The sequence below is a fragment of the Bos indicus genome, chromosome 1, assembly GCF_029378745.1.
Source record: "Bos indicus isolate NIAB-ARS_2022 breed Sahiwal x Tharparkar chromosome 1, NIAB-ARS_B.indTharparkar_mat_pri_1.0, whole genome shotgun sequence".
NCBI classification, from domain to species: domain Eukaryota; kingdom Metazoa; phylum Chordata; class Mammalia; order Artiodactyla; family Bovidae; genus Bos; species Bos indicus.
In genome coordinates, this window is record NC_091760.1 from 107396339 (window position 1) to 107423274 (window position 26936).

General features: G+C 38.8%; 2 protein-coding genes across 6 annotated transcripts in view; one reads left to right on the forward strand and one right to left on the reverse strand.

The window, feature by feature from the left end:
* The first annotated feature begins 8092 nt into the window (after positions 1-8092).
* Positions 8093-23742, forward strand: TRIM59 (tripartite motif containing 59). Of its 3 annotated transcripts, XM_070792450.1 has the most exons (4): positions 8093-8323; positions 9268-9341; positions 14778-14834; positions 20403-23742. In XM_070792450.1, exon 4 carries the CDS (start codon positions 20406-20408, stop codon positions 21612-21614), a length of 1209 nt encoding a protein of 402 aa, XP_070648551.1. In that variant the 5' UTR covers positions 8093-8323; positions 9268-9341; positions 14778-14834; positions 20403-20405; the 3' UTR covers positions 21615-23742. The 3 variants fall into 3 exon arrangements, with proteins under 3 accessions (XP_070648551.1, XP_019815687.2, XP_070648545.1); XM_019960128.2 differs by lacking the exon at positions 14778-14834 and having other exon boundaries at positions 8097-8323; XM_070792444.1 differs by lacking the exons at positions 8093-8323; positions 14778-14834 and adding an exon at positions 8670-9172.
* A 222-nt stretch (positions 23743-23964) lies between these two features.
* SMC4 (structural maintenance of chromosomes 4) overlaps positions 23965-26936 on the reverse strand; it is a 33997-nt gene continuing 31025 nt past the window's right edge. For all 3 annotated transcript variants that reach the window (XM_070792391.1, XM_019960137.2, XM_070792399.1), the window contains 4 exons: positions 26486-26668; positions 26115-26347; positions 25414-25597; positions 23965-24960 (listed from right to left, as the gene is read on the reverse strand). In XM_070792391.1, the coding sequence (XP_070648492.1) occupies positions 24808-24960; positions 25414-25597; positions 26115-26347; positions 26486-26668 (753 nt within the window). In that variant the 3' untranslated portion in view covers positions 23965-24807. The remainder of the gene's footprint in view (positions 24961-25413; positions 25598-26114; positions 26348-26485; positions 26669-26936) is intronic.

The following is a 26936-nucleotide window of genomic DNA, read 5'->3' on the forward strand; positions in this document are numbered from 1 at the left end:
TGTATGCACCTGTGAAACTGCCGCCACAATCAAGATAAGAAACGTTAAACTGTCTTGTCTTCTCAGTCACCTCCAATCTGTGACAGGCTCTCTCTGAGTCTTCATTTTTTATGACATTGACATATTTTTAACTTTTATTTTTGGTTTAACTTTAGACTCACAGTTAAAAGTTTTAACTTACAGTTAGAAGTCTACATTTTTAGACTTTTAAAAATGTAGTTTAAAAAATGTCTATATATCATCCCTTGCCCAGCTTTGTCTCCTAATGTTAACATATTTGCATGACCGTGGTACAAATGATTGAAACCATGAAGTTAACATGGGTATTAACTGTTACCTAACTGGAGAATCCCAGGGACGGGGGAGCCTGGTGGGCTGCCGTCTATGGGGTCGCACAGAGTCGGACACGACTAAAGTGACTTAGCAGTAGCAGTAGCAAAGACCTTTATTCAAATTTCACCATTCTTCCCACAGCTGTTCTCTTTTAGTCCCAGGATCCCACATTGCTTTCAGTCTGCCTTCTCTAACCATTCCTCAGTCTTTCCTCATAACCTTGACTTTCGAAAAGTATGCTATGCTATGCTAAGTCACTTCAGTTGTGTCCGACTCTGTGTGACCCCATAGATGGCAGCCACCAGGCTCCCCCATCCCTGGGATTCTCCAGGCAAGAACACTGGAGTGGGTTGCCATTTCCTTCTCTAATGCATGAAAGTGAAAAGTGAAAGTGAAGTCGCTCAGTCGTGTCCGACTCTTCGTGACCCCATGGACTGCAGCCTATCAGGCTCCTCCATCTATGGGATTTTCCAGGCAAGAGTACTGGAGTGGGGTGCTATTGCCTTCTCCGTCGAAAAGTACAGTAGAGTTATTATGGATATTGTCTCTCAGTTTGAGTTTATCTGATGTTTTCTCTTTGGGGCAAGATTAACATAGAATGATTCTGTGCCCTTCTCAGTGGACTGCAACCATCATGTTGCTGTCTCACTACTGTGATGTTAATTTTGATCACTTGGTTAATGAGGCCCCCACTAGATTTCTCTACTGTAAATTGACTTTCAGATTGGGAAAATACCCTGTTTCTCATCATATTGCCACTTGAATTTTAGCAGACACTGAGGACTTTTGCCAGTAGCAATTATTCCTGTGGTCGTTTGCCAAATGGTGATTTTCTGTTTCCATTATTTCTTCTCCATTTATGAATTAGAATTCTCCTGTATTGAAGAGCTATTGCTTCTCTCCTATTTATTTAATTATTCAGGTATTCATTTTTATCAGTATGGATATATCTAAAATATACAAAGAACTCACACAACTCAATGTTGAAAATAAAAAACTTGATTTAAAAAATGGGTGGAGAATTTATTTAAACATTTTATTACAGAGAAGACATACAGGTGGCCAACAGGAAAAGATGCTCAACATCACTAATCATCAGAGAAATGCAAATCAAAAAAAATGAGATACCACCCTCACACTTGTCAGAATAGCTATGATAAAAAAAGATAACAAATAACAAGTATTGGCAAGGACACCGAGAAAAGGGAACTCTTGTGCTCTGTTGGTAGGAATGTGAATTGTGCAGCCTCTATGGAAAAAAGTATGGAGAATCTTCAAAAAATTAAAAAGAGAACTACCATATGATCCAGCAGTTCCAGTCCTGGGTATTATCAGTAGAAAATGAAAGCACCCCTATGTTGATTGCAGTAGTATTACAATGGTCAAGACATGCAGGTAATCTAAGTGCCTATCAATAGATGAATGGATGAGGAAAATATGGCACACATGCCATGTACACTCAGTTATAGAAAAGAATGGAATTTTAGCATTTGCAAAAACATGGTTGAAACTAGAGGATACTATGCTAAGTGAAATAAGTCAGAGAATGACAACTGCTGTATGACTTCACTTACATGTGGAACCTAAAAAACCAAACAAGTGAACAAGCATAATAAAAAAGAAACAGAGAACAAATAGGTAGAGGTGAGAGGGACAGGGAAGAGAAAAGAAATAGGTGAGAGGGATGTATGAGTTACAAACTTCCAGTTGCAAAATAAGTGAGCCACAGGTATGAAATGTAAATTGTGGGGAATAGAGTCAATAAGTATGTAAAAAAGTAAAGTGAAAAATATTTGCTGAGGAAATATTTTGAAAATAAAGTTATAATAATGTTTGAGAAAATTTGAAGTATTTTGGAATATTGCAATCAGAAATAGGAATTGTTTCAGTAGGTTATGTTTTTGCCTGTGATAACTATCTTGTTAATTGCAAATAATTCTTCATAATCTAGGATCACTAGACTTGTAAAGATAACCCCATTAGCCATTTCTGACTTACTTAGTGGAACATTCTTCAGCTGAATAACTTTAAGTCAGAGAAAGCTTCCCAGTTTTATGAAACACAGATCCTTGTCTTGTTGGAAATGTCACCAAATAAATTATTGTTGGTAACCTGGCCACTGACCTGGCACTACTTACTTTTGTCCGTGCTACAACTGAACTGAGTAAACTTTGTGAATAAGAATTCAGAAGTTGTGAGTGAATATGAAACTTATAACTGCCTAATAACCACTAGGAGCCAGAAGTATTGAACGGTAGTTAAGCAGAATTCTCACCATCCATGTGAGTTTTGTGGTTTTGAACGCTACAAAATTTTTGTTGAAAAGATTATCATTCTAAATGCACACAGCAGATTATAAACGCACAACTCATTTTGGTTGCTATCAAATGGGTGCAGAATGAAAAGTATAGAGTCTCTTCAATGCCAGAATCTCTTGTAGAGAAAGAATGTTTTATTATTCGTTTTAGGAAAATAACTTGACTCTGTGAGTAGGGAAGTCAGGAGCTTATCTAATAAGAAATGTCTAAGCTACACAGGAACGTGAATAGATTGTTTTGCTCCATTGGGAGGGGAGTCAGCGGAGAGGGTCTGTGAAACGACGGGGGCAGTGCTGAACAGTGGCCGTCTGCTGAAGCCGTCACGAGCTGGGCCCCATCTCTGCCAACATTGTCTCACTATAACAAACATCTTCTTGTTTAAGAATAATAGATCTCCCACTGTTCATTGACAGGTGGTAGAGGTTGGGACTTTTGTTTTCAACACAATATAACTGGTAATTTTGACAAGGACATATCAACTCCATAGCATCTTTAATTCTGTTCTTCCATGGTTCCTTTGTAATATACTTCATGCAGAAAGTTCTTCCCTTGATCCTGGATAACAATGACAGGAGACCTGATTTCTTTGGTCACTGTTGGGGAACACAGCAAAGTCCTGAGGCTTCTTTAAATTGCAGAATACAGTCTCATTTCAGAAATTAGTCCCACTGTCTAAGCTTCTAACTTTGCTGAAGCCACAGGTACTGCCTCCCCCTCAGGTAAGGAAGTAAGACCTGCTACAAGAGGGTTGCTGACTCCTGGGGAAGGTACAAGGTTGGCCATTTCTGAATTGCTTCCTTTCTGCTTCCCCCACCCCCACACTCCCATTACCTCAGTCGCTGTCTCTAGTCAGGACATTTTTAAAAAAATGGAACTACATTAAAAAATTTTTTTTTTTTGCTTGCACTGGGTCTTTGTTACTGCACACGGGCTTTCTCTAGTTGCAGCATGCGGGAGCTACTCTTTAGTCAGTGTACGTGGGCTTCTCATTGTGCTTGCTTCTCTTATTGCAGAGCAAGGTCTAGGCATGTGGGCTTCAGTAGTTGTGGCACATGGACTTAGTTGCCCTGAGGCCTGTGGGATCTTCCCAAACCTTGTCCCCTGCATTGGAAGGTGAATTCTTAACCACTGGACCACCAGGGAAGCCCCTTGAATGCTTTTTTATTCCCAGATAAAATGACCTCAAAACTGTTAGGTAAGTTCTCTTGGTTCATCGCCCTTGATTCACCACCACTGTAATCATGGCACCAGTTGTGGCTGTGCTTTCTTTGATGTCCTAGATATGAACAACCACAGGTGCCTTATAATTTGGAAAACCTCACATTCTCTATACTATATAATTCCATGAGGTCAACGTGCTGGGAGACAGAAGAGGGGTATTTAAACTTGGTAGCTATTGAAACCCCAAATCAGAATGTGTTTAGCTTGCTTACAGGGCACCTTCCTGTGACTGAGGCCTCCTGTTTTGTTTCTTGAGACAGAGAATATCTAAGTCAGGAGTCTGACCTGAGCACCAAAGTTTGTCATAAAATTCATGCTTTATTGCCTCCTCTTTGTGTCACCTGTTAATAACTGCAAAACATTTCTCATCTTTTATCCTTTCCCTATATTCTATCAAAAGGAGATTGTTGCAAGTATATAAGCATAGACCCAAAGCAGCTGAACTTTCTCCCTCCCTACCATTTTTGGGGGTAGCTGAGCACTTTATCACCTCAGATTTAAACCTTTTTTAATTGGAGGATAATTGCTTTATAATATTGTGTTGGTTTCTGCCACACATCAACATGAATCAACCAAAGGTATAATATGTACCCCCCTCCTGAACCTCCCTCCCATTTCCCTCCCCATCCCACCCCTCTAGATTGTCCAGAGCACTGGGTTGAGCTTCCTGTGTCACACAGCAAATTCCCACTTGCCATCTGTTTTACACATGGTAATGTATAGGTTTCCACGCTACTCTCTCAGTCTGTTCCATCCCCACTTCCCCCACTGTGTCCACAAGTCTCTTCTCTATGTCTGTCTCAACTGCTGCCCTGCAAACAGGTTCATCAGTACCATCTTTCTAATTCCATATGTATGCATTGATACATAACATTTATCTTTCTCTGACTTACTTCACCTTGTATAATAGGCTCTAGGTCCATCCACCTCATTAGGACTGACACAAATGTATTCTTTTTTTATAGCTGAGTAATACTCTATTGTATACATGTACCACAATTTCTGTATCCCTTCATCTGTTGATGGACATCCAGGTTGCTTCCATGTCCTAAGCACCTCAGATTTTTAAGCTTATGGATTTTGAGCATGTACTTCTGCATCTGAGAGTTATCTTTCTGTCCATCCTTTCCAGGCAAACATTGTCTTCTGTAGCATGCATGGATCACAGTCCACAAACCCCAGTATATCAAGTGGACTGTGATGCTGAGGCTGCCACTGTTTTTGTAGGCTCTTCTATCTCTCTGATCATGCTGGTTATAGAAATCTTTGGTCAAGTTGGGAATCCATGGGCCTCTAAGCCAGTCTCCTTGTAGAAACAGAAATAGCCCTTCCTTTTAGGCGTCATAGCTTCCTTCCACTAGGACCTGATTAATCTTTATTTGGGGGCTTCTTTTTACTTCTCCCAAACATTCAGCCTCTCTGTCAAATGTTATTTACCTCAGTGGATTGAGGCTTTTGGAAAACAAAAGCCAGATAAGTCTAGGGAGAGATTACTTCTGATTTCTTGCTACATACATAATTCTTTAGGTAAGGAAGGGAAGGGGGAAAACATAAGTGGAAAAAATTAGAGCTTAAAGCATTAGTCAGCCATATTCATTCATTCTAGAGGCAATTACACTTTAAATTTAGAAAAAGACTATTTTTTTTTTAAGAGCAATTTTAGGTTCACAGCAAAATCAAAGGGCAGGTAGAGATATCCCATATATTATTTCCTGCCCCATGCCATGCATAGTCTCCCCCATTATCAACATCCTCTACTAAAGTGGTAGATTTGTTACAAGTGATGGATTTACATGGACACATCATTATCACCCAAAGTCCATTGTTAACATCACCCTTACACTTTTTTTTTTTTTTTCAAAAAAGAGAATAGTTTTATAGAAGTATGTTATATTTATTGCCATGGAAAAATATTCACAACATATTGTTTCAACAGCAAGTTAAAAACTGTGTATCAGAATGATTCCAACGTTGAAAGAGAAAATTCAACTATGTGCATGCTGCTGCTGCTAAGTAGCTTCAGTCGTGTCCGACTCTGTGTGACCCCATAGACAGCAGCCCACCAGGCTTCCCCGTCCCTGGGATTCTCCAGGCAAGAATACTAGAGTGGGTTGCCATTTCCTTCTCCAATGCAGGAAACTGAAAACTGAAAGTGAAGTCGCTCAGTCGTGTCCGACTCTTAGTGATCCCACGGACTGCAGCCCACTAGGCTCCTCCGTCCTTGGGATTTTCCAGGCAAGAGTACTGGAGTGGGGTGCCATTGCCTTCTCTGAACTATGTGCATCAGTTCAGTTCAGTTCAGTCACTCAGTCATGTCCGATTCTTTGCGGCCCCATGAATCACAGCACGCCAGGCCTCCCTGTCCATCACCAACTCCCGGAGTTCACTTAGACTCATGTCCATCAAGTCAGTGATGCCACCCAGCCTTCTCATCCTCTGTCGTCCCCTTCTCCTCCTGCCCCTAATCCCTCCCAGCATCAGAGTCTTTTCCAATGAGTCAACTCTTCCCATGAGGTGGCCAAAGTACTGCAGTTTCAGCTTTAGCATCATTCCTTCCAAAGAAATCCCAGGGCTGATCTCCTTTAGAATGGACTGGTTGGATCTCCTTGCAGTCCAAGGACTCTCAAGAGTCTTCTCCAACACCACAGTTCAAAAGCATCAATTCTTCAGTGCTCAGCCTTCTTCACAGTCCAACTCTCACATCCATACATGACCACAGGAAAAACCATAGCCTTGACTAGACGGACCTTTATTGGCAAAGTAATGTCTCTGCTTTTCAATATGCTATCTAAGTTGGTCATAACTTTCCTTCCAAGGAGTAAACGTCTTTTAATTTCATGGCTGCAGTCGCCATCTGCAGTGATTTTGGAGCCCCCCAAAATAAAGTCTGACACTGTTTCCACTGTTTCCCCAACTATTTCCCATGAAGTGATGGGACCAGATGTCATGATCTTCATTTTCTGAATGCTGAGCTTTAAGCCAACTTTTTCACTCTCCTCTTTCACTTTCATCAAGAGGCTTTTTAGTTCCTCTTCACTTTCTGCCATAAGGGTGGTGTTATCTGCATATCTGAGGTTATTGATATTTCTCCCGGCAATCTTGATTCCAGCTTGTGTTTCTTCCAGTCCAGCGTTTCTCATGATATACTCTATAAATGGATATATGTCACCGTGTAACAGCGGATAGCTTGGATAGCACTGGAATTCACACAATGTAAGTAACCCTTTCAGTAGTTAAACTGGTGAAGACATCTGAGATTGACTCAGGACTCACTGATACTAAATTTTAATATTTTTTTGTAATTTACTGTAAAAGAGCCTAAGATCTGAAAGTACTAGCAATACACAGTATACTGATGTCCACATCTTTATTTACTACAGTAAATAACTTCTAACTACATTTTAGAGGGTAGTGTGATGAGAGTGTATCTTGAGATATAGCTGGATAGTTTCTTAAGAGAAAGGACTGAACTGTTTGTTTTGTAATTCTAGGGGTTAAGAACGTGAAATAGGAATTTGGCGGAGAAATTAAATTGGAAATCAGGAATTCTGTGCAATAGTCATCTCCAGACAACAATTTCGTATCGTGGAGACGCGGCGGAGGCGAGACGCAGAGAAGTAGTAGTAGTAGGGCGATATGGAGGGAAATGGTCCTAAATGAGTCTTAAGGTCCCCCTACCCCTCAGAGTTAGTTCTCTTTAAGTACAAGAGAATTCTCAGTCATCAGAAGCCCTCTCCTACGCGGAAACAAGTATTCTGATGGGTTTGTCTCTCCAGACGCTGTAAACAAAAGCAAAGACGGGCTCAGGCGAGGATGGCGCTCGCTCACTGGGGTGCTTGTGCGCCCAGGACGCCTCAGGGTGCTGGGAACCAATGAAGTCACAACGGAAGACGCTGCGCTTTAAAGTCTAGAATTAGGACATGCCGACTTGGCTCCACGTTAAAATAAAAAATAGAAGTAGTTCTACGAATCTTTTGTAGAAATCATAGGCCTCCGCCAGGCCCCGCCTCTCCCGGGACGCCATCCAGAAGCCCCAACAGGGACTCCAGGTCAGACTCACGGCAGCCAGAAGCGCCCCAGCCAGCTGAAGCAAAGCCTGCGGCGCGCCTCAGCAACGCCAGAGCTGCACCCCCTCCTAGTGCGCAGGCGCAGAAAGCTCACCGCTGGCCTCGAGCCGAGCCCTAGCGACCGTGCCCGGACTTCAGCCCCAACTGTGGGCAGTTTACTTTCGAACCGCGGCCCCGCGCTCTTTCTCATTGGCTGAGGCTACGCAGTTGAAGGTTGCCGGGAGACTGCGCCTGCGTCGTGAGGCGCCCGAGCTCCGCCTCTTCTGAGCACCTGAAGGCCTCAGGGCCGAGGAGGGCGGGGACGCCAAGCAGCCCTTAGCATCCGTCCGGAGGCTGTGCAGCTCTGTTGCTGCTGGTGGAGTTGCCTGGTTTCCCGTCCTCACGGTGAGTTTAAGGAACATTTCTTCTGTCAGAAAAGGCGGCTCTGGGTCCTTCCTCTTTGCTTGTAGCCCAGGCTGGTGTACTGTGTGTGTTTGAGGCTTGGTAATTCCGAGGGCTGGCTTGGGTCCTGCGTCTCTTCCCTGTTGTCCTAGGTGAAGAGTTGGGGGAACCTTGTTTTCCCTCCCGCCAGGATGGAGCTGCATTTCCGCGAGAGAGAAGGCCCTCTGTGGTGGGGTGGGGAAAGGGGCCGTACTCCGCCGAGCTGGGTGAGACCACTCGGGGGTCGGAGTGGATGGAGGACCGCGGGGCGCGTTGGGGGAGAGGCCCGGAAGGATTTGTCTGAAACCTTCTAGAAAGTGAAGGTGAAGGGCCCTGGTGTTTGAGCCCCTTCTCTGGCAGACGTTCTCACCGGAATTAACAGGGTAGGTGTAGTTACACCCATCTTACAGATGTGAAACGGCAGTTGTGAGAGGCCCTAGGTAAAACACCTCCAGGGATTCTCAACATTTACGTGGCAGAACTGAGAGATTAACAGACGTACTGATGGGAATAACTGAAATCAAGACTTGTGATCTTTAACTGGCGTAACCTTTCATTCCTATGAGTGCTTCTTGCCTTGCATTTAACTCTCAGCAGTCCAACAGGACCATGAAGGTTTACACCGTCATCACCATTGTTAGCTAATGTTTTCTAGACACTTGACGCTATAAAAAGAGGGCCTTTGTGACAGTTTATTTGGTCACAGATTTGTTGGGATTTTCAAGTTACAGTAATACCTCTCCTGCTACTCCACAGCTATTGATATTTGTCACTACTTTAAAACACACACACACACAATGAGGCTCAGGGAAGGTAAGTATCAAAGATAGTTATATTTCCTATCATGTACTTAACGTTTTTTTGAGAATTTGAATCTAGAACATTAAGATAAAATAATTTTATTTCAGAATAAGGATAAAAGAATCCGAAAAAGTTAAAGAAGATATATATTCAGTCTCCAAACCAGAAAGTCAACTAAGTGGTAAGTTCTGGGAGATTAAGTGAATACCAAAGAGATTTTCAGTAAATTTTTAAACTGTAAGGTGATTTAAATTTTTGAATCTTTTCTTTAAAAAAAGAGTGTATGTTGGTGGTATGTAAAATTCAAACCATGTAGAAGGATCTTGAAATGAAAAGTAAACAACTCTCTTATCTGACCTGTACCTTAAAGTTAGTCACTGTTAACTCTTGTTTACCCTGCTACTGGAAATTTTACAAGAATATGTGCATCTTAATACAGACACACACGTTTAACACTTAGAGATCTGCAAGTTGAATTTATTAAGTTGTTGGGGTACCTTTTTACCATGCATTTACATATCGTTGCTGCATTCCTTTTTTTTTTTTAAGGTTTTTTTTCAGTGTGGACCTTTTTTATAAACTCTTGATTGAATTTGTTATAATATTGCTTCTGTCTTACGTTTTGGGTTTTGGCTTCAGTGCATGTGGGATCTTAGCTCCTGGACCAAGGATCGAAACCAGCATCCCCTGTATTGGAAAGCAAAGTCTTAATCCCTGGACTGTCAGGGAAGGCCCTGCATTCCTTTTTTATTTATTTTCATTTTTAATTGGAGGATAATTGCTTTATAATGTTGTGTTGGTTTCTGCCATATAACAGTGTGAATGAGCCGTAAGTATGTGTATAAATACACATACACACTCCCTCTTCATCCTCTCTTTCCCCCACTGCATTTCTTTTTAATCACCAAGTAGCTATCATTTGGGGCTTCCCTGATGGCTCAGCAGTGGGGGCGGGGGAGGCGGTGGTGGTTGGGTGGGTGGGGGGAGGTGGAGAAAAAAGAGAGAAATCTGCCTGTAATGTAGGAGACACTGTTCAATCCTTGAGTCAGGAAGATCCCCTGGAGAAGGAAGTTGCAACCTGTTCCAGTATTCTTGCCTGGCAAATCGCGTGGACAGAGAAGCCTGGCGGGCTACAGTCCCTGGGGTGGCAAAGGAGTTGGACACAATTTAGTGACTAAACAACAATAACAATAGCTATCCCTTAAAGTAAGGGCCCATAGTTTAGCTACTCTGGCAAGATGAAATTTTGATCTTAGTTGATGTTAGTTTTAACGTTGCTTTTTTCCCCACCAAATGTGTATTTTCACTTTGAAAAATATTTTTTAAAAAGGCAAAGAAAATCTTAACTCCTCATATCAGTTCCTTGTTAAATTGCATTAATGGGCTTCCCCTAGTGGCTTAAATGGTGAAGAATCTGCTTATAATGCAGGAGACCTGGGTTTGATCCCTGGATCGGGAAGATCTCTTGAAGAAGGGAATGGCTACCCATTCCAGGATTCTTGCTTGGAGAATTCTGTGGACAGAGGAGCCTGGTCTTTTTTTAGTTTGAGGGAACAGGTTGATGTCAAAATGCAGGAAAACATACAAATGGGCAGAGTTAAAATCAGATCTGACCATAGAATTTTTTTTGTTTGTTTTGAGTTAGGTGAGCCTTCATTATTTTTGTACATTTATTCTTTTTTTTTAAATCAGGGCCACAAAGATGTGAGACCCAGACTGGGTGGTGGCACTTCTTGAATTTTCCCAGACTTACAGCTGACTCACTGTCTTAAGTACTAGAGCAAGTCATATAACTCTATAATGTAGCAGATTTCTCTTCAGAGGTGGTAAACTGTAATGAATGTTTTATAACCATTCATATTTAGAGATGAAAGACAATAATGCATTAGGGAATTAAGGCTTTTAAAAAATAGTTTACACAGGAGAATGATATTTTTGGTATGCCCAGTTCTCCATCATCTGCTGTCAGTGCTGACCATACATAATAAGCTGGTTAGACACTGTGGAGACTCCATAGAAAATCAACTTGCTGGAGAAAGACTGCATGAAAACTTTAGTAGAAGTTCAATAATGTGTTTGTTTTTACACTTAAGCACAAGAAATCTGAGAAATAATTTATAAGTAGATGATTTAGCTTCAGGTTTATTTCTGAAAAGATTTCTTTTTTATATTCATATTTCTTGGTGACTTTTAAAAGGGAAGCAGGAAATCTTGAACTAAGTTATCAGTTTGTCCTTTGTCTCTTAGTCCCCGCTGGAGGAAAATAACATTTTACACGGGTCATTTTTTTTGCTTTTTAAAATTATAGAATAATAGAAATTGATTTAAAAATTACTTTGGCAGGGGTGAGCCTGGCTGGATAATAGGCAAGACACTTAAACATTTTTAAAATTTTTTTTATTTTTTTAAAACTTACATATAATTTACCATTTTAACCATTTTTAAGTGTATAGTCAGTGGCATTAAGTACATTTCACATTGTTGTGCAGCCATCACTATCTGTCTCCAGAACATTTTCATCTTCCCAAAGTGAAGCTGCACTCATTAAATGATAACTCTCCAACTCTCCTCCCTCTAGCCCCTGGCAACCACCATTTTATTATGTCTTTGTAGACAGTGCTTATTGGCTTTTATATTCTGTGCATTTTTCATGTCTAACGTGATCATACATTTTTTTCTCCACTGACCTAATTGAGTAATTTTCTGTTACTGAGTTAACTTTACATTTCCAGAAAGAACTGTATTTGGTTCTGTACTGTATTCTTTTAATGTGATCAGGATTTGTTTTTGCTAATATTGTGTTCAGGATTTTACATTAGTATCCATTTTTGTAATTGTTCTATTTTTAGTTTTGAATTGTCTTTGTTAGGTTTTGCAATTGTGTTATATACTATCCTCAAAACAGTTTGCAAACTTGCCATCTTGTATTCTCCAGCAGTAGTACAAGTAATTGTTTCTTAACCACTTGGGTGAACCCACCAGAGAAGCTTTCTCCCTTTCCCACCTTTTTTTTTTCCAGAGCCTTTTTTTTCCCCCAGAGTAGCACTTTCCCAGCTTGTGAATTTCTCTCATGGTTTTCTTTATCTTCTCTGGTCAATTTTGGTATTGGAACTGACAGTAGAGAATAGTTAATTTCTTGTAGACTTTCAAATAGCTATTCTCTATAATTTTGGCTTTTCCCATTTTTGGCTTATTTCCTTTTTTTAATGCTAAACTTAGTACATTTGTTGTTTCTTTCTTAACCCTCTTGTTTGCATTGCATTGCACGCTTAGTCGCTCAGTCATGTCCAATTGTTTTTCGACTCGATGGACAGTAGCCTGCCAGGCTCATCTGTCCTTGAGATTCTCCAGGCAAGAATACTAGAATGGGTTGCCATTTCCTACTCCAGGACATCTTCCCTACCCACGGATCGAACCCCGGTGTCCTGCATTGCAGGCACATTCTTTACCATCTGAGCCACCAGGGAAGCCCCTTATTGCTGCATAACCAATCCCACATTTTAGCAGCTTAAAACAAAAGTTAAAACAGTTCCCTTGGGTCAGGAATCTCGGAGCAGTTTAGCTGTCCACTTCTGGCCCATGGTCTCTCGTGATGTTGCAGTCATTGCCAGATTTTACTGGACCTGAAGTATCTGCTCATTATGTAGTTGCTTCAGTCTTCATGTTCTTGGGGGTTGTTAGACTAAGGGTCTTAGTTTCTTGCCACAGCGGTGGACCTTGGTCTGCTTGCAACGTGGCATCTTACTTCCCTTGGTGAGAGTGATATAAGAGAGCTGGAGAGAGCCAGAGCATTCCAGACTGAAGGCTGGTATTACAAAATCTTAAAGTTACATCTGCTGTATTGTTTGTTAAAAGGGAGTCACTAAGTCCAGCCACACTCAAGAGAAGGGAATTACAAAAGGATGTGACAACTGGGAGGTAGAGGTCTGTCTTGGAGGCTTCCTGTCATAGATAGCTAAAGGTTTGTTTATTTAAAGAGCCAGGCCTCGGGTTTATCAATTCTTACAGTTTTCTGTTTTCTAATTCACAGTTTTCTTCACGAGTTAGAATTGTTCTTTTCTTTTGCTTTTCCTAGGTTCATTTTCTGTTTTTTCCCCTTTTTAAAAAAGATGAATCCTTTTTATATTACTTGTTTAGTTTATTAATGAATGAATAAATTGTATCTTGGCTGGGTAGAGAATTCTGAGGTCATATCCTTTTTCTTCCTGACCCCTGTGGGTATTGACTGCTACATTGTCTTTTATCATTTCTAGTTGCTTTGGAGGTGTTCTGTTTATCTACTGCTGTGTAACAAATAGAAGGTTGGATGCCTGATGTCCAAGATGACTTTTTCACTCACGGGTCTGGCACCTTGCTGCTCCTCCACTTGGCCTCATCAGCAGAGCAGGATAGAATTTTTACATAGCAAAGAGGCAGCAATCTGCTAGGCTCCCTAAGGGTTATATCCAGAACTGTCATCGTGTCACTAGTACTGTATCCTGTTGGTCAGAGCAGTCACATGTCTTGCCCAGATCTTTTTGAGGGGAGAATAGATTTCATCTCTTGAGAGAATACCAACAAAGTCACATCTCAGAATAACATACCTGAGAAATAACTTTTGTGGCCATCTTTAGAAATTATAGTCTCCCAGAGAATTTTGAGATCATTATGTTTTTATTTTCCTTTTTTTAGAGTGTATTTTCTGACTAGATGCATGTGGGATTGTCTTTATTTCTTTAAAATTTTAATATTTTAAATTACCTGTTAATTTGTTGAAAGTAAAAGAGAATTTAGGTTTATAATGGAAAGCAGCAGCCTCCTGCCCTCATGTTCCCGAGTCTTGATTCCTGCTCTCCAGAAGCAATTATTTCATTCCATTTAAATATTTCTTTTGGAATTGCTTCTATATTTCTAAATAATTGGCTTTTGATGTGATTTCTTGATTTTTCATTTTTAGGTATGTATTGACTTCTTATAAGGGAAGATTAAGATAAGTTCTTAAACACTGTTTCCTTCCCTATTTCCTCCCCCCAATATAACTTTTTCATTTTCTTAATTTGAGCTGTTATAACAAACCTACCTTAAACAACAATCATTGATTTCTTAAACAACAATCATTGATTTCTTGCAGTTTTGTAGGCTAGGAAGTCCAGGATCAGGATGCTGGCACAGTCAGGTTCTGGCCAAAGCTCTCTTCCTGGTTTGCAGATGGCCATCTTCCTGCTGTGCTTTCACATGGCAGAGAGCAGAGAAAGAGAGGGAGCAAGCTCTGTATCTCTTCCTTTAAGGGGCTCATCTCATTCATGAGGGCTCAACTCTCAAGACCTAATTACCTCTGCCTCATTTATACTATCACATTAAGGGTTAGGATTTTAACATATGAATTTTCAGGAGACACATTCAATCCATAACAGTCATACTTTTTGGTAAAATCAGTATTAATATTTATAATGTTATGATTAATGGGACAACTGAGTTATATAGTGTGCTGTAATATTTTGTCTTTTCATGATTCCATCATTTTCTCCTACATTTAGTTTTCTCATTACCTCTCAGTATGTTCAGACACATGAAATATTGTCTGTTCCATTAATTTACTTAAAGACATTTCTTCTGGATTTCTGTCTTCTTCCTCTAGACTTTTTCTCTAGGCTTGCTGCACAGTTGTCCAGGATTCCATTTCACAGTTACCCTGGTGAGAATTCTTATTTTTCTTGTCTTCCTGCAGTAGTTTTTTTTTTTTTTAAGAAATGGCAAGTAGTGGGTGTTTCAAAACCCAGGTAGTGGGTTTTGAGACCTCTTGTGTCAAAGTATCTTTAGACTACTTTCAAAATTTACTTTTTCTGGGTGTAGAATTTTAGGTTGGAAGCCATGTTTTCCTATTAAAGAATTGCTTCATTGTCTTCTAGTTTCCAGTGTTGTTGTTACACACAACATAGCTAAATCCAAGATACTCAACCCAGAAAATACTTATTGGAAAAGTTTTTTGCTCCTTTTCCCCCCATCAAGAGTCTAGGCTGGTTATGGAAAATTTCTGGTACATAAAATTTCATACTAGTTTCTGGAAGAACTAGCTCCTAAGCATGATAGCCACTTTAATCTTCTGTTTCTCAGGCAGCACCCAGAGTTAGGAAGTTCCTGACCTTGCATATTAATAGTTATTTTCAATCAGGCTTACTTCTGTTAGCCAGTCTTCACTTCTCATGAATGTGTTGGCTAAAATCAGTTTTTCATAACAGCTAGAAGAAGGTAATCTGAGAGTAGATTTGATTTCTGTATCTTTATCTACACATTTCTGATTAAATTTTATTAAAAATATATGCTATTAGTTGTTCAGTCACTAAGTCATGTCTGACTCTCTGCGACCCCATGGACTGTAGCACGCCAGGCTCCTCCTCTGTCTTCCACTATCTCCTGGAGTTTGCTCAAATTCATGTCTTTTGAGTTGGTATTGTTATCTAACCATCTCATCCTCTTTCGACCCCTTTTTCTTTTGCCTTCAGTCTTTCCCAGCATCAGGGTCTTTTCCAATGAGTTGGCTCTTCGCTTCAGGTGGCCAAAGTATTAGAGCTTCAGTTTCAGAATCAATCCTTCCGATGAGTATTCAGGGTTGATATCCTTTAGGATTGATGGGCTTGATCTCCTTGTAATTCAAGGGACTGTCAAGAATCTTCTCCAGCACCATGATTTGAAAGCATCCATTCTTCAGCACTCAGCCTTCTTTATGGTCCAATTCTCATATCCATACATGACTACTGAAAAAACCATAGCTTTGACTGTATAGACCTTTGTTGGTAAAGTGATGTCTCTGCTTTATAATATGCGGTCTAGGGTTGTCTTGAGCTTCCCAGGTGGCTCAGTGGTAAAGAATCTACCTGCCAGTGCAGAAGACTTGGATTTGATCCCTGGGTCGGGAAGATCCCCTGGAGGAGAGCATGGCAACCTACTCCAGTATTCTTGCCTGGATAATCCCATGGACAGAGGAGGGCTACAGTCCATGGGGTCGTAAAGAATCAGACGTGACTGAGCACGCATGCTTGCAGTAGGTTTGTCATAACTTTCCTTCCAAGGAACAAGTGTCTTTCAATTTCATGGCTGCAGTCCCCATCCACAGTGATTTTGGAGCCCAAGAAAATAAAATATGTCACTCCTTCCATGTTTTCCCCTTCTGTTTGACCGGATGCCATGATCTTGGTTTTGTTAATGTTGAGTTCCAAGCCAGCTTTTTCATGCTTCTTTTTCACCCTCATCAAGAGGCTTTATAGTATCTCTTCACTTTATGCCATTACCATGGTATGATCTGCATATCTGAAGTTGTTGATATTTCTCCTGGCAATCTTGATTTCAGCTTGTGCTTCATCCATTCCGGCATTTTGCATGATTTACTCTGCATATAAATTAAATAAGCAGGGTGATAATATATAGCCTGAAGATACTCCTTTCCCAATTTGGAACCAGTCAGTTCCATGTCTGGTTCTAACTGTTGCTTCTTGACCTGCATACAGGTTTCTCAGGAGACAGGTAAGGTGGTCTGGTATTCCCATCTCTCTAAGAATTTTCCAGTTTGTTGTGATCTACAAAGTCAAAGGCTTTAGCATAGTCCGTGAAGCAGAATTAGATGTTTTTCTGGAATTCTCTTGCTTTTTCTATTATCCAGTGGATGTTGACAATGATCTCTGGTTCCTCTGCCTTTTCTAAACCCAGCCTGTACATCTGGAAGTTCTCAGTTCATGTACTGTTGAAGCCTAGCTTGAAGGATTTTGGGGCATTACTGTGCTAGCATGTGAAATGAACACAATCATATGGTAGTTCGAACATTCTTTGGCATTGCCCTTCTTTGGGATTGGAATGAAAACTGACCTTTTCCAGTCCTGTGGCCACTGCTGAGTTTTCTAAATTTGCTGACATTTTGAGTGTGGCACTTTAACAGCATCATTTTTTAGAATTTTAAGTAGCTCAGCTGGGGTTCCAACACCTCCACTAGCTTTCTTTATAGTGATGCAGTGATGCTTTTAGAAAGCATCACTTAGAGGCCCACTTGACTTCACACTCTAAAGATGTCTGGCTCTAGGTGAGTGACCACATCATTGTGGTTATCTGGGTCATTAAGGGATTTTTTGTATAGTTCTGTGTATTCGTGCCATCTCTTCTTAATCTTTCTGCTTCTGTTCAGTCCATACTATTTCTGTCCTTTATTGTGTCTATCCTTGCATGAAATGTTCTCTTTGATATCTCTCATTTTCTTGAAGAGATCTCCAGTCTTTGTCATTGTATTGTTTTCCTCTGTTCTTTGCGTTGTTCTCTTAAAGGCCGCCTTCTCTCTCCTCGCTCTTCTCTGGCACTCTGCATTCAGTTGGGTATATCGCTCCCTTTCTCCTTTACCTTTCACTTTTCTTCTTTCCTCAGCTATTTGTAAAGTCTCCTTAGGCAGCCACTTTGCCTTTTTGCATTTCTTTTTCAGTGACTTCCATCCATAGTTCTTTAGGCACTCTGTCTACCAGATCTAATTCTATCTTTTCGTCACCTCCAGGGACTACGCTGTAGCTCAAATGGTAAAGAATCTGCCTGTGAGGAAGGAGACCAGGGTTCGACCTGGGTTGGGAAGTTCCTCTGGTGAAGGGAATTGGAATCCACTCCAGTATTGTTGCCTGGAGAATTCCATCGACAGAGAAGCCTGGCGGGCTACAGTCTGTGGGATCACAGAGTTGGACACAACAGTGACTAACACACATTCGTCACCTCCACTGTATAATCATAAGGAGTTTAATTTAGGTCATACTTGAATGGCTAGTGGTTTTCTTCAATTTAAGCCTGAATTTTACAAAAAAGCAGCTGATGATCTGAGCCAGTGAGCTCCAGGTCTTGTTTTTGCTGACTGTGTAGAGCTTTTCCCATTTAGTGATGTCCATGTGTAGAGTTGTCTCTTGGGTTGTTGGAAGAGGGTGTTTGCTATGACCAACATGGTCTCCTGACAAAACTGTTAGCCTTTGCCCTGCTTCATTTTGTACTCTAAGGCCAAACTTGCCTGTTACTCCAGATATCTCTTGACTTTGTCTAAAAATTTTTACATTCCAGGCCCTATGATGAAAAGGACATCTTTTTTTTGCGTTAGTTCTAGAAAGTGTTGTAGATGTTCTATATTTGCTGTATTAGACCAGGATATCTAATGCTTACATTTTGTGTAAGTTCAAGAGATGATATTTTCTTTACAATATGGTTATTTTGAATATCCTTCTAAAAAAAGTTGAACTTTTGGGATCCTTAAATGGGTTCCCAGGGAAAATGTTTTCTAACTTTTTAACAAGTATAGGATTTTGGAGGGAAGCTTTGGAGGGAAATACTGTGTTCAGTTTTAGGGTTACTTTTTGATACTTGCATTAAATAACTCTAATATTAAATCTAAATTGAATATATGTCCATTGTTCAAATTTTATTCCTTTGCAAAATATTATTCTGTTTATTTCTTCATTATGAATTCTGACATCACTTAAACTGAAAAAATGTTTTTTCTTGGGTGGTTTTTCGATTTCAGAGCTCTGTTAGGTACAAGATGATCATAAAGGCTTCCCAACATGTAGGCACTTGAATTTACCTGCAGTGAATGTCACCTTCTGTTCTGTTGCCCAGTTTTGTTTTCTGGAATGCTTCACAGTTCAGGCTGATTAGTCTCACACATCCTGGCTCATTGTAGTTCTTAATGCTGTTAGTCTGAATGGTGTGTTTTCTGTTTTCAGATGTATACTTGATAGAACTTTTCCTAAGCAGAAATTTTGCTGTTTTAAAATAAAAACCCTAAAACTAAGGTCTGACATTTTATCAGCATTGGTCTCTTAAGGGGCAGTGTTTATTCAACCAGTGTTAAGTGAATGCCTGTTGTGTCAGGTTCTGCACTTAGACACAGTGTCTGCACTTACTGCAGGCATATATTCTAATGTATAGAAAAATGTTACAAAATCCTTTATTATTGTTTTTTTGGCTATGCCACACACCTTGCACGATCTTAGTTCCCCAACCAGGTGTCAAACATGGGCCTTGGCAGTGAAAGCACCAAGTCCTAACCACTGGGCCACCAGGGAATATCCCCACAAGTCTTTTAAATAAAGTCCATCTAAGAGCTAGAAAGTAGAAGTGTAGTGTTCAGTGAGATTAATAGGGGACCACATCTGGGGAAGGAGGTGGGACTCAAGTTCAGGCTTGAAAGAGTTTGGTTTTGCACATGGTGAAGAGGGGGCGCATAGAGCTATAAAGACTGAAGAGGTTTTTATGTTTATTAAAAGTACAATTAGTTATTTGTAGATGTTGTTTATTGAAACTCCTAACAGTTTTTATAGAGGATGATTTTACAAGAATGGCACTTGGAAGGCTTGTTGGAAATAACCAGTAAATAACCAGTAATAGCTTGCAAAGAAGTGAAGTTACTTGTGTCAGAGAGGATCTCTGAACTGTTGCTGGATTTCTTTCCTAAAGGAAAGATAACTAATGGCATTCTTTAGCACTATGCTCTGCTGCTGTTGCTGCTGCTGCTAAGTCACTTCAATCGTGTCGGACTCTGTGCGACCCCATAGACGGCAGCCCACCAGGCTCCCCCGTCCCACCAGGCTCCTCCACCCATGGGATTTTCCAGGCAAGAGTACTGGAGTGGGGTGCCATTGCCTTCTCTAGTGGTCAGTAATTCATAATTACCACTATCAACACTTCATCTTTCAAACTTTATTGCCAGGACTAATTCAGAAATGTTTTCCCTTTCTGAATCTTCAAATTAACATTACTTTAGAATATTACACTGTGCTGATTCAGGGCTTTAAGCACATACATTAGAATTCCAATTCAAGAACCTGAGAAATTTATAGAACAGTTAGAAATTTAGTAACTTACTTTAGAAACTGTGGTTGAGTCAACTGGGAATATGAATTGAAGAATGTAATTTTGCTAAGAATCAACTTGTTATTTAATATTTAGTTCTGTCTATTCATTACTTGTGTATAGTTTTGATTTTAGCATCTTAGAATGTAAAAAGTTGCTCAGACTATTTAGTCATTAGGTAGACTTCCAACAGAACACCCCAAAGTGACCTCTTAAAGGTTATCAATAATCAGTATTAGGAATTAAATTATATAGAAAATCATTTTTGAAATCTTAGTAAATATCCTCTTGTAAATGACAAGTATGATATATTGTTTATAGGTTAACACTTAAAACTTTATATAATGTATGCAAATATGTCTGTTATATGTAGAATTAAAATACTTTTTTTTCTCGACAGGAAATGCACAATTTTGAGGATGAATTAACATGTCCCATTTGTTACAGTATTTTTGAAGATCCTCGTGTACTACCGTGCTCTCATACATTTTGTAGAAATTGTTTGGAAAATGTGCTACAGGCAACTGGTAACTTTTATATATGGAGACCTTTACGCATTCCACTCAAGTGCCCTAACTGCAGAAGTATTATTGAAATTGCTCCAAGTGGTATTGAATCTTTACCTGTTAATTTTGCATTAAGGGCTATTATTGAAAAGTACCAGCAAGAAGACCATCCGGATATCATCACCTGCCCTGAGCATTATAGGCAGCCCTTAAATGTTTACTGTCTCCTGGATAAAAAATTGGTTTGTGGTCATTGCCTTACCATAGGTCAACATCACGGTCATCCTATAGACGACCTTCAGAGTGCCTATATGAAAGAAAAGGACACACCTCAGAAACTGCTTGAACAGTTAACTGACACACACTGGACAGATCTTACTTGTCTTATTGAGAAGCTAGAAGAACAAAAATCTCATTCAGAGAAAATGGTCCAAGGTGATAAGGAAGTTGTTCTCCAGTATTTTAAGGAGCTTAGTGATACATTAGAACAGAAAAAAAAAATTTTCCTAACAGCTCTTTGTGATGTTGGCAATCTGATTAATCAAGAATATACTCCACAAATTGAAAGAATGAAAGAAATAAGAGAGCAGCAGCTTGAATTAGTGACACTGACAACATCTTTACAAGAAGAGGCTCCACTTAAATTTCTTGAAAAAGTTGACGACGTCCGCCAACGTGTGCACATCTTGAAACAAAGACCACTTCCTAACGTCCAACCTGTTGAAATTTATCCTCGAGTAAGCCAAGTATTGAAAGAAGATTGGAGCAGAACAGAAATTGGACAAATTAAGAAACTTCTTATTCCTGAAATGAAGATCTCTTCAAAAAGGATTCCCTGTGCCTGGCCTGATAAAGAGGAAAAAGTTGAATTTTTTAAGATTCTAAACATTGTTATAGTTACACTAATTTCAGTAATACTGATGCTGATCCTCTTTTTTAACCAACACATCATAACCTTTTTAAATGAAATCACTTCAATATGTTTTTCTGAAGTCTCTCTCTCTGTTTACCAAAGTTTATCTAAGAATGTGCATAATTTAAAGAATATACTATGTCACACTGTATATTTACTGAAGGAATTCATGTGGAAAATAATTTCTCATTGAACATTCTAATCTGGATTATTTAAGGTTTATTCTGTACAGCAGAGGCTAATGACCATCACTAAATAGAGGAATATAGGGGTAACTTGGATAAATAAAATAGCAGGCTAAAGTTTGTTAGAATTGCAACAGAATAATCCCTCTTATGTTTCTGTTGAATAGAAACTGTGTCATCAGAAGTTAGAAATGAGACAATGTCTGATTTTCTGAAAACCAGAACAAACTCTAGTGATAACTTAAGTATTAATACATTATCCCATTTTTATTGGTTTGTAAGGTTGACTGTTTTAACGTTCTTATACCAGTAGTGTTTTAGCATTATGTACTGCAGTGGTTGGCTTTGCAGTTCTTTGTGTATACATAGTTTTTAATTAAAAGATGTCAAAATACTTTTGAATGGGCAAATAAAGATGGTGAGAAGAGGTTTTATATTCAAGTAGCTAAGTCAAAGTGATAGGGGATTGCTGATGTTAAAGATATGTTTGATCAAATGTACCTGATCCACACATTAGTGTGTTTAAGAGCCTACAGTTTCTGTAATGTTCATTACTAATAAAACTGTTGCTTAAGTGTTGTTAGGGACAAAATAGTAACATTTCCTAGCACTTACTGTCCTATGATTCATGTAAATTTATTTTAGGATTGTATTGATATTTGACTTTTGTGTAGTCTTTGTAGTAAAATCAGTTCTTGGGAAATATTGATACATCCCACCCTCATTATGTTTGAATGGCATCATGTTAACTGTATGTCTTTAAAATTGTCTTAAAATTTTCAAGTCTTTTATGCTAATGCCAGTTCAGTTCAGTCGCTCAGTTGTGTCTGACTCTGCGACCCCATGAACCACAGCACACCAGGCCTCCCTGTCCATCACCAATTCCCAGAGTCCACCCAAACCCATGTCCATTGAGTTGGTGATGCCATCCAACCATCTCAACCTTTGTTGTCCCCTTCTCCTCCTGCCCTTAATCTTTCCCAGCACCAGGGTCTTTTCAAATAAGTCAGCTCTTCGCATCAAGTGGCCAAAGTACTGGAGTTTCAGTTTCAACCTCAGTCCTTCCAATGAACACCCAGGACGGATCTTTAGGATGGACTGGTTGGATCTCCTTGCAGTCCAAGGGACTCCCAAGAGTCTTCTCCAACACAGTTCAAAAGCATCAGTTCTTCAGCGCTCAGCTTTCTTTATAGTCCAACTCTCACATCCACACATGACGCTAATGCCAAAGCACCAATAATTTGATGTTACTTTCTTGAATTGTAAGGGGAGTCTGCCTAGCTACCTAAGTCAAATCCCTTTGATGTAGTTCCGTTTTTTAACAAGGACTGAATTGTGGTCCTGGTAGGACTTATTGACACTTTTGTCCATCCAACCCTAAGTACAAGCTCACTTCCCAAAATTCCAAGTAGATAGCATGTTTAGGAGCTGCATGCTCATGGTCCTACAGAGGTGGCTGTAATCAGGCACCAGTTCTAGAATACTCTTAAGACCTTATCTGCTGAGAAAAAGTCTAAAGATGGCTGGCTGTACTCAGTTCATGATCAGAATAGCACAACTAAATGTTGTGTGAGCAAAGAACATTTGGAGGTAAGATGTGTATACAGCTACACACCAACTTAAGCCTGGAGTTGCAGACTTGATTAAAGTTAGAACACAAAAATGCCACATATGTTTTGGAATACATATAATTTTAATCTCACATTTCTGAAATAAGTATTAATCCTTGCTTTTTTGTATATTAGCAAACAGATACAAAATTGCCAAAGCCATATATTTAGTACGAGAGACCCATATGTATTTTTTAAGAGTTCACCTGTTGCGTTACCTTTAAAGAATTTAAACCAAGATTTTTACTAGGGTTTCTAACATGTCTATGAATCACAGCTAAAAATGGAAACATTTTAGGTTTGACATTCATTTTTTTTTATAACTTGCCAGTTTTTAATAAACAATACTTTTAACCTTATGTAGTCTGCATGAATAATCCAATATACAAGTAACTCATACATGCTCTTCCCTTTTGTATTTTTGAGGGTGAGATTGTAAAATTTGAAGTATATAATCTTGAATCTTCATTTCTAAGTTTTTATGTATAACAAAAGTTTACATTGTAATAAACTCATTTGGATCTTTGCATTGAGTGGTTAATAAGGTGCTGAAACTCAGGAGTGGTTGATGTGGAATTTTCATATGGGCTATGGGCATTATCTACTTTAACTTTTTAAAAGCACTACACTTTTCTATTGGTTATGAAAACATAAAAAATAATAAATCCATCTCTGTTCTCACCAATGAAAAGACTTTGATTTTTCTAGTTACCTTTCCTTTGTATAATCTTAAAACAAATGACCATACTTGAATTTTAGATCTTACTTTATTTAAGTTCATGCTCATGTATTTACATCTTACTGATTATGATACAGACTGTCTTTGTTGGGTTTTAGTACCTAAACAATGCACTATGAATAACAAGGTAATTTTAAATTTTAATTCCTCAGGCTCTCTATCTAGAAACCAAATAGCTTAGACCAGACTTCTGATTCAATACCAGGATTTTTCTGAAAATGAAGTGGTTGCCAGCTTATTTCCAGTAGTATATTTCTGAGTTAATGCAGTGTAACACAGTAACAAGAAAGCCTTTGACAACTTAATGGACAAACAGTACTGCATCCTAATTTCCATTTATACTAAAGAAATTAACCCTTATACACTTAAATCATTCTTTTTCTGAAGCAACTATAGTGGTATATATACCCACTCAAGTTATTCAGACATTTGCTGGCCCTTTCACAAATGTTTTAAACAGTCAAGTACACTGAGTTTAAGAATGTATAATATTAAAATTCTCATTCTTGCAATTCAGAATCACTGGTTTAACATGGTTTAGTTTACAACTGTACTGTTCATCAAAGTAATATACTTTTAACTCTGCATAAGGGGAAGTTATCTGATAGTCCAGGCATCTTATTTTCTCCATAGTTGCCACTTACAAAACTGTCAGATTCTTACAATCTCTTAGAAACAGGCATAGAGAATATTTTATTAAACTTGTAACATCTCTTAATTAACAGCATAAAATAGAAACTATATGATACAATTTAAGAATAGGTATTTTATATAATTTATAACCCTTTACATAGAGAAATACAACATGTTGAATCTATGGTAAGATATGAACAATCTTCAGATTAAGCAAGTTTAGCAAAGTCCTTTAGATGCAATTTCTTTTGGGTTTACTGCAACGCTTTTTGTTATATTGTATGTCTTGTAAATTCCAATAAGTCTATCTGAAATCTCAAACATATTATTTCGAAGAGAAATTATTATGAACTGGGCATTTTTTGTTTGTTCCTAAAGAGAAAAAACAGAATAAATTAGAAAAATTACACATAGATATGTAAATGTATGACTAATAAAGATCTAACTTTACTTCCCTAAAATATTTCTTGGGCAATAAATTGAACATAACATTGCTAATTAATATGAACAATGACAACATGGATAATTCATGATAGTATCTGGTTAGAGAAGAACTCAGGTATTTGGAAGGATAGTTGCCTAGTAGAAGTCTTCTAGTAGAAAAAAGATCTGGGAAAAGAGAAAAGTTGTACCTGTGTTTCTGCTACTAATTTACATTTACATTTAACTTTTCCAAAATGGAACTATTTTGCTCAAATAAAGAGGTCTCCGTGAATACCATGGGAATAGAGAATGGCAGAAGCTCAAAAGAAGCCAAACAATTCCATGTGTAATGTTTAGGGAACACATAATTTTCACAATGAAAAGCTCTAAATGATTACTTACATATATGTAAAATGCAACAATAGAAACATTTTTGAAATCAAGGGCTGCATCAATCTCATCCATGAAGTACAGGGGAGTGGGTTTATAGTGATGAAGAGCAAACACTAAAGCCAATGAACTAAGTGTTTTCTCTCCTCCTGAAAGGTTGAAGATCTTCTTCCAACTTTTTTTAGGTGGTCGAACACTGAAATAATTAAGAAAGTCTCATCACTTAAATTACTTGGAAAGCTAAATTAAGACTCTGTGATTTGTTTCCTTTAATTGGCTTCTACCACCTTCCTTGGAAATACCTAACTTGCTTTTTCATTAATATAAATTCTTGGTGGGTTATTTTATAAAAATATTTTTGGAGGATGAACACATAAGAACACCTAACAAAAATTTAAGGTTTAAACAGTAGATCAGTAAGTAATTCTTACTATTCTTCCTGTTTCCCATGAATACTGGAGTGGGTAGCCTATCCCTTGTCCAGGGGAACTTGCTGACCAAAGAGTTGAATCAGGGTCTCCTCCTGCGTTGCAGGTGGATTCTTTACCAGCTGAGCTACACAGGAAGCCTGTAGGCAAACCAGTATTTATCAAATAAAATATGCTGTAGACTTAACTGTCACATCCCACCCCTAAAGAATACTAAGTTTGGAGAATATGTACAGAGATGTTAACAGAATAATCCAAAACTTGGTATATGGCATCATTACAAACCTGAATGTGATTCCTTCAGAGAAAGGATCCATGCTGTCTACAAGGTCCAGCTCAGCATCACCTCCCAAAGTAAGCATTTGGTAATTTTCCTTTAATTTATTTGTTATTATGTAAAAACCTGCCATGAATTCATTAAGTCTTTGTTTTCGAAGATCTTCATATGCCTGTCTAAAATTATCTCTTTCATTAGTAATTTTGTCCAATTCTGCTACCCGTTGTAAATATAATTCTTCCTACGAAAAGAATATGAGAAAAACGTTATACATTTGACATGAGAATTAAAACTGCTAATTATATAAAATAAAGGCTTAACAATTTAGGCTAAGGACTAAAGAGACTTTCTGACCATTACACGAGTTGTTTACTTGTACCTTCTTTTTATAATCTGCAATGGCGCCAAGATTTGGTTTCATTTCATGACACTGGGCTTCCAAAACTGCAATTTGATTTGTTATAGAATCTGGGTTCTTGATTGCTTCAAGCTCTTCTGGGCTTAGAACTGGAATCTTTTCAACATGATTATCTTCTATGGGATGCAGTGATATTTTTGAAATCTATAAAGTTAGATGAATATTAGAAAACGCAGTGTTACTTACAATTCACTGTTTAAAAAAAAAAACCTCCCAGGGACTTCACTGGTGGTCCAGCGGTTAAGAGGCTGCCTTACACTGGTTGGGAAATTAGGATTCCACATGCTACAGAGCAACTAAGCTCAGGTGCTACAGCCAGAGAGTTCGTGCACTGTGATAAAAGATCCCGCATGTAGCAACTAAGACCTGACAGCCAAATACATTAAAAACCAAAAAACTCACAAATTTAAGA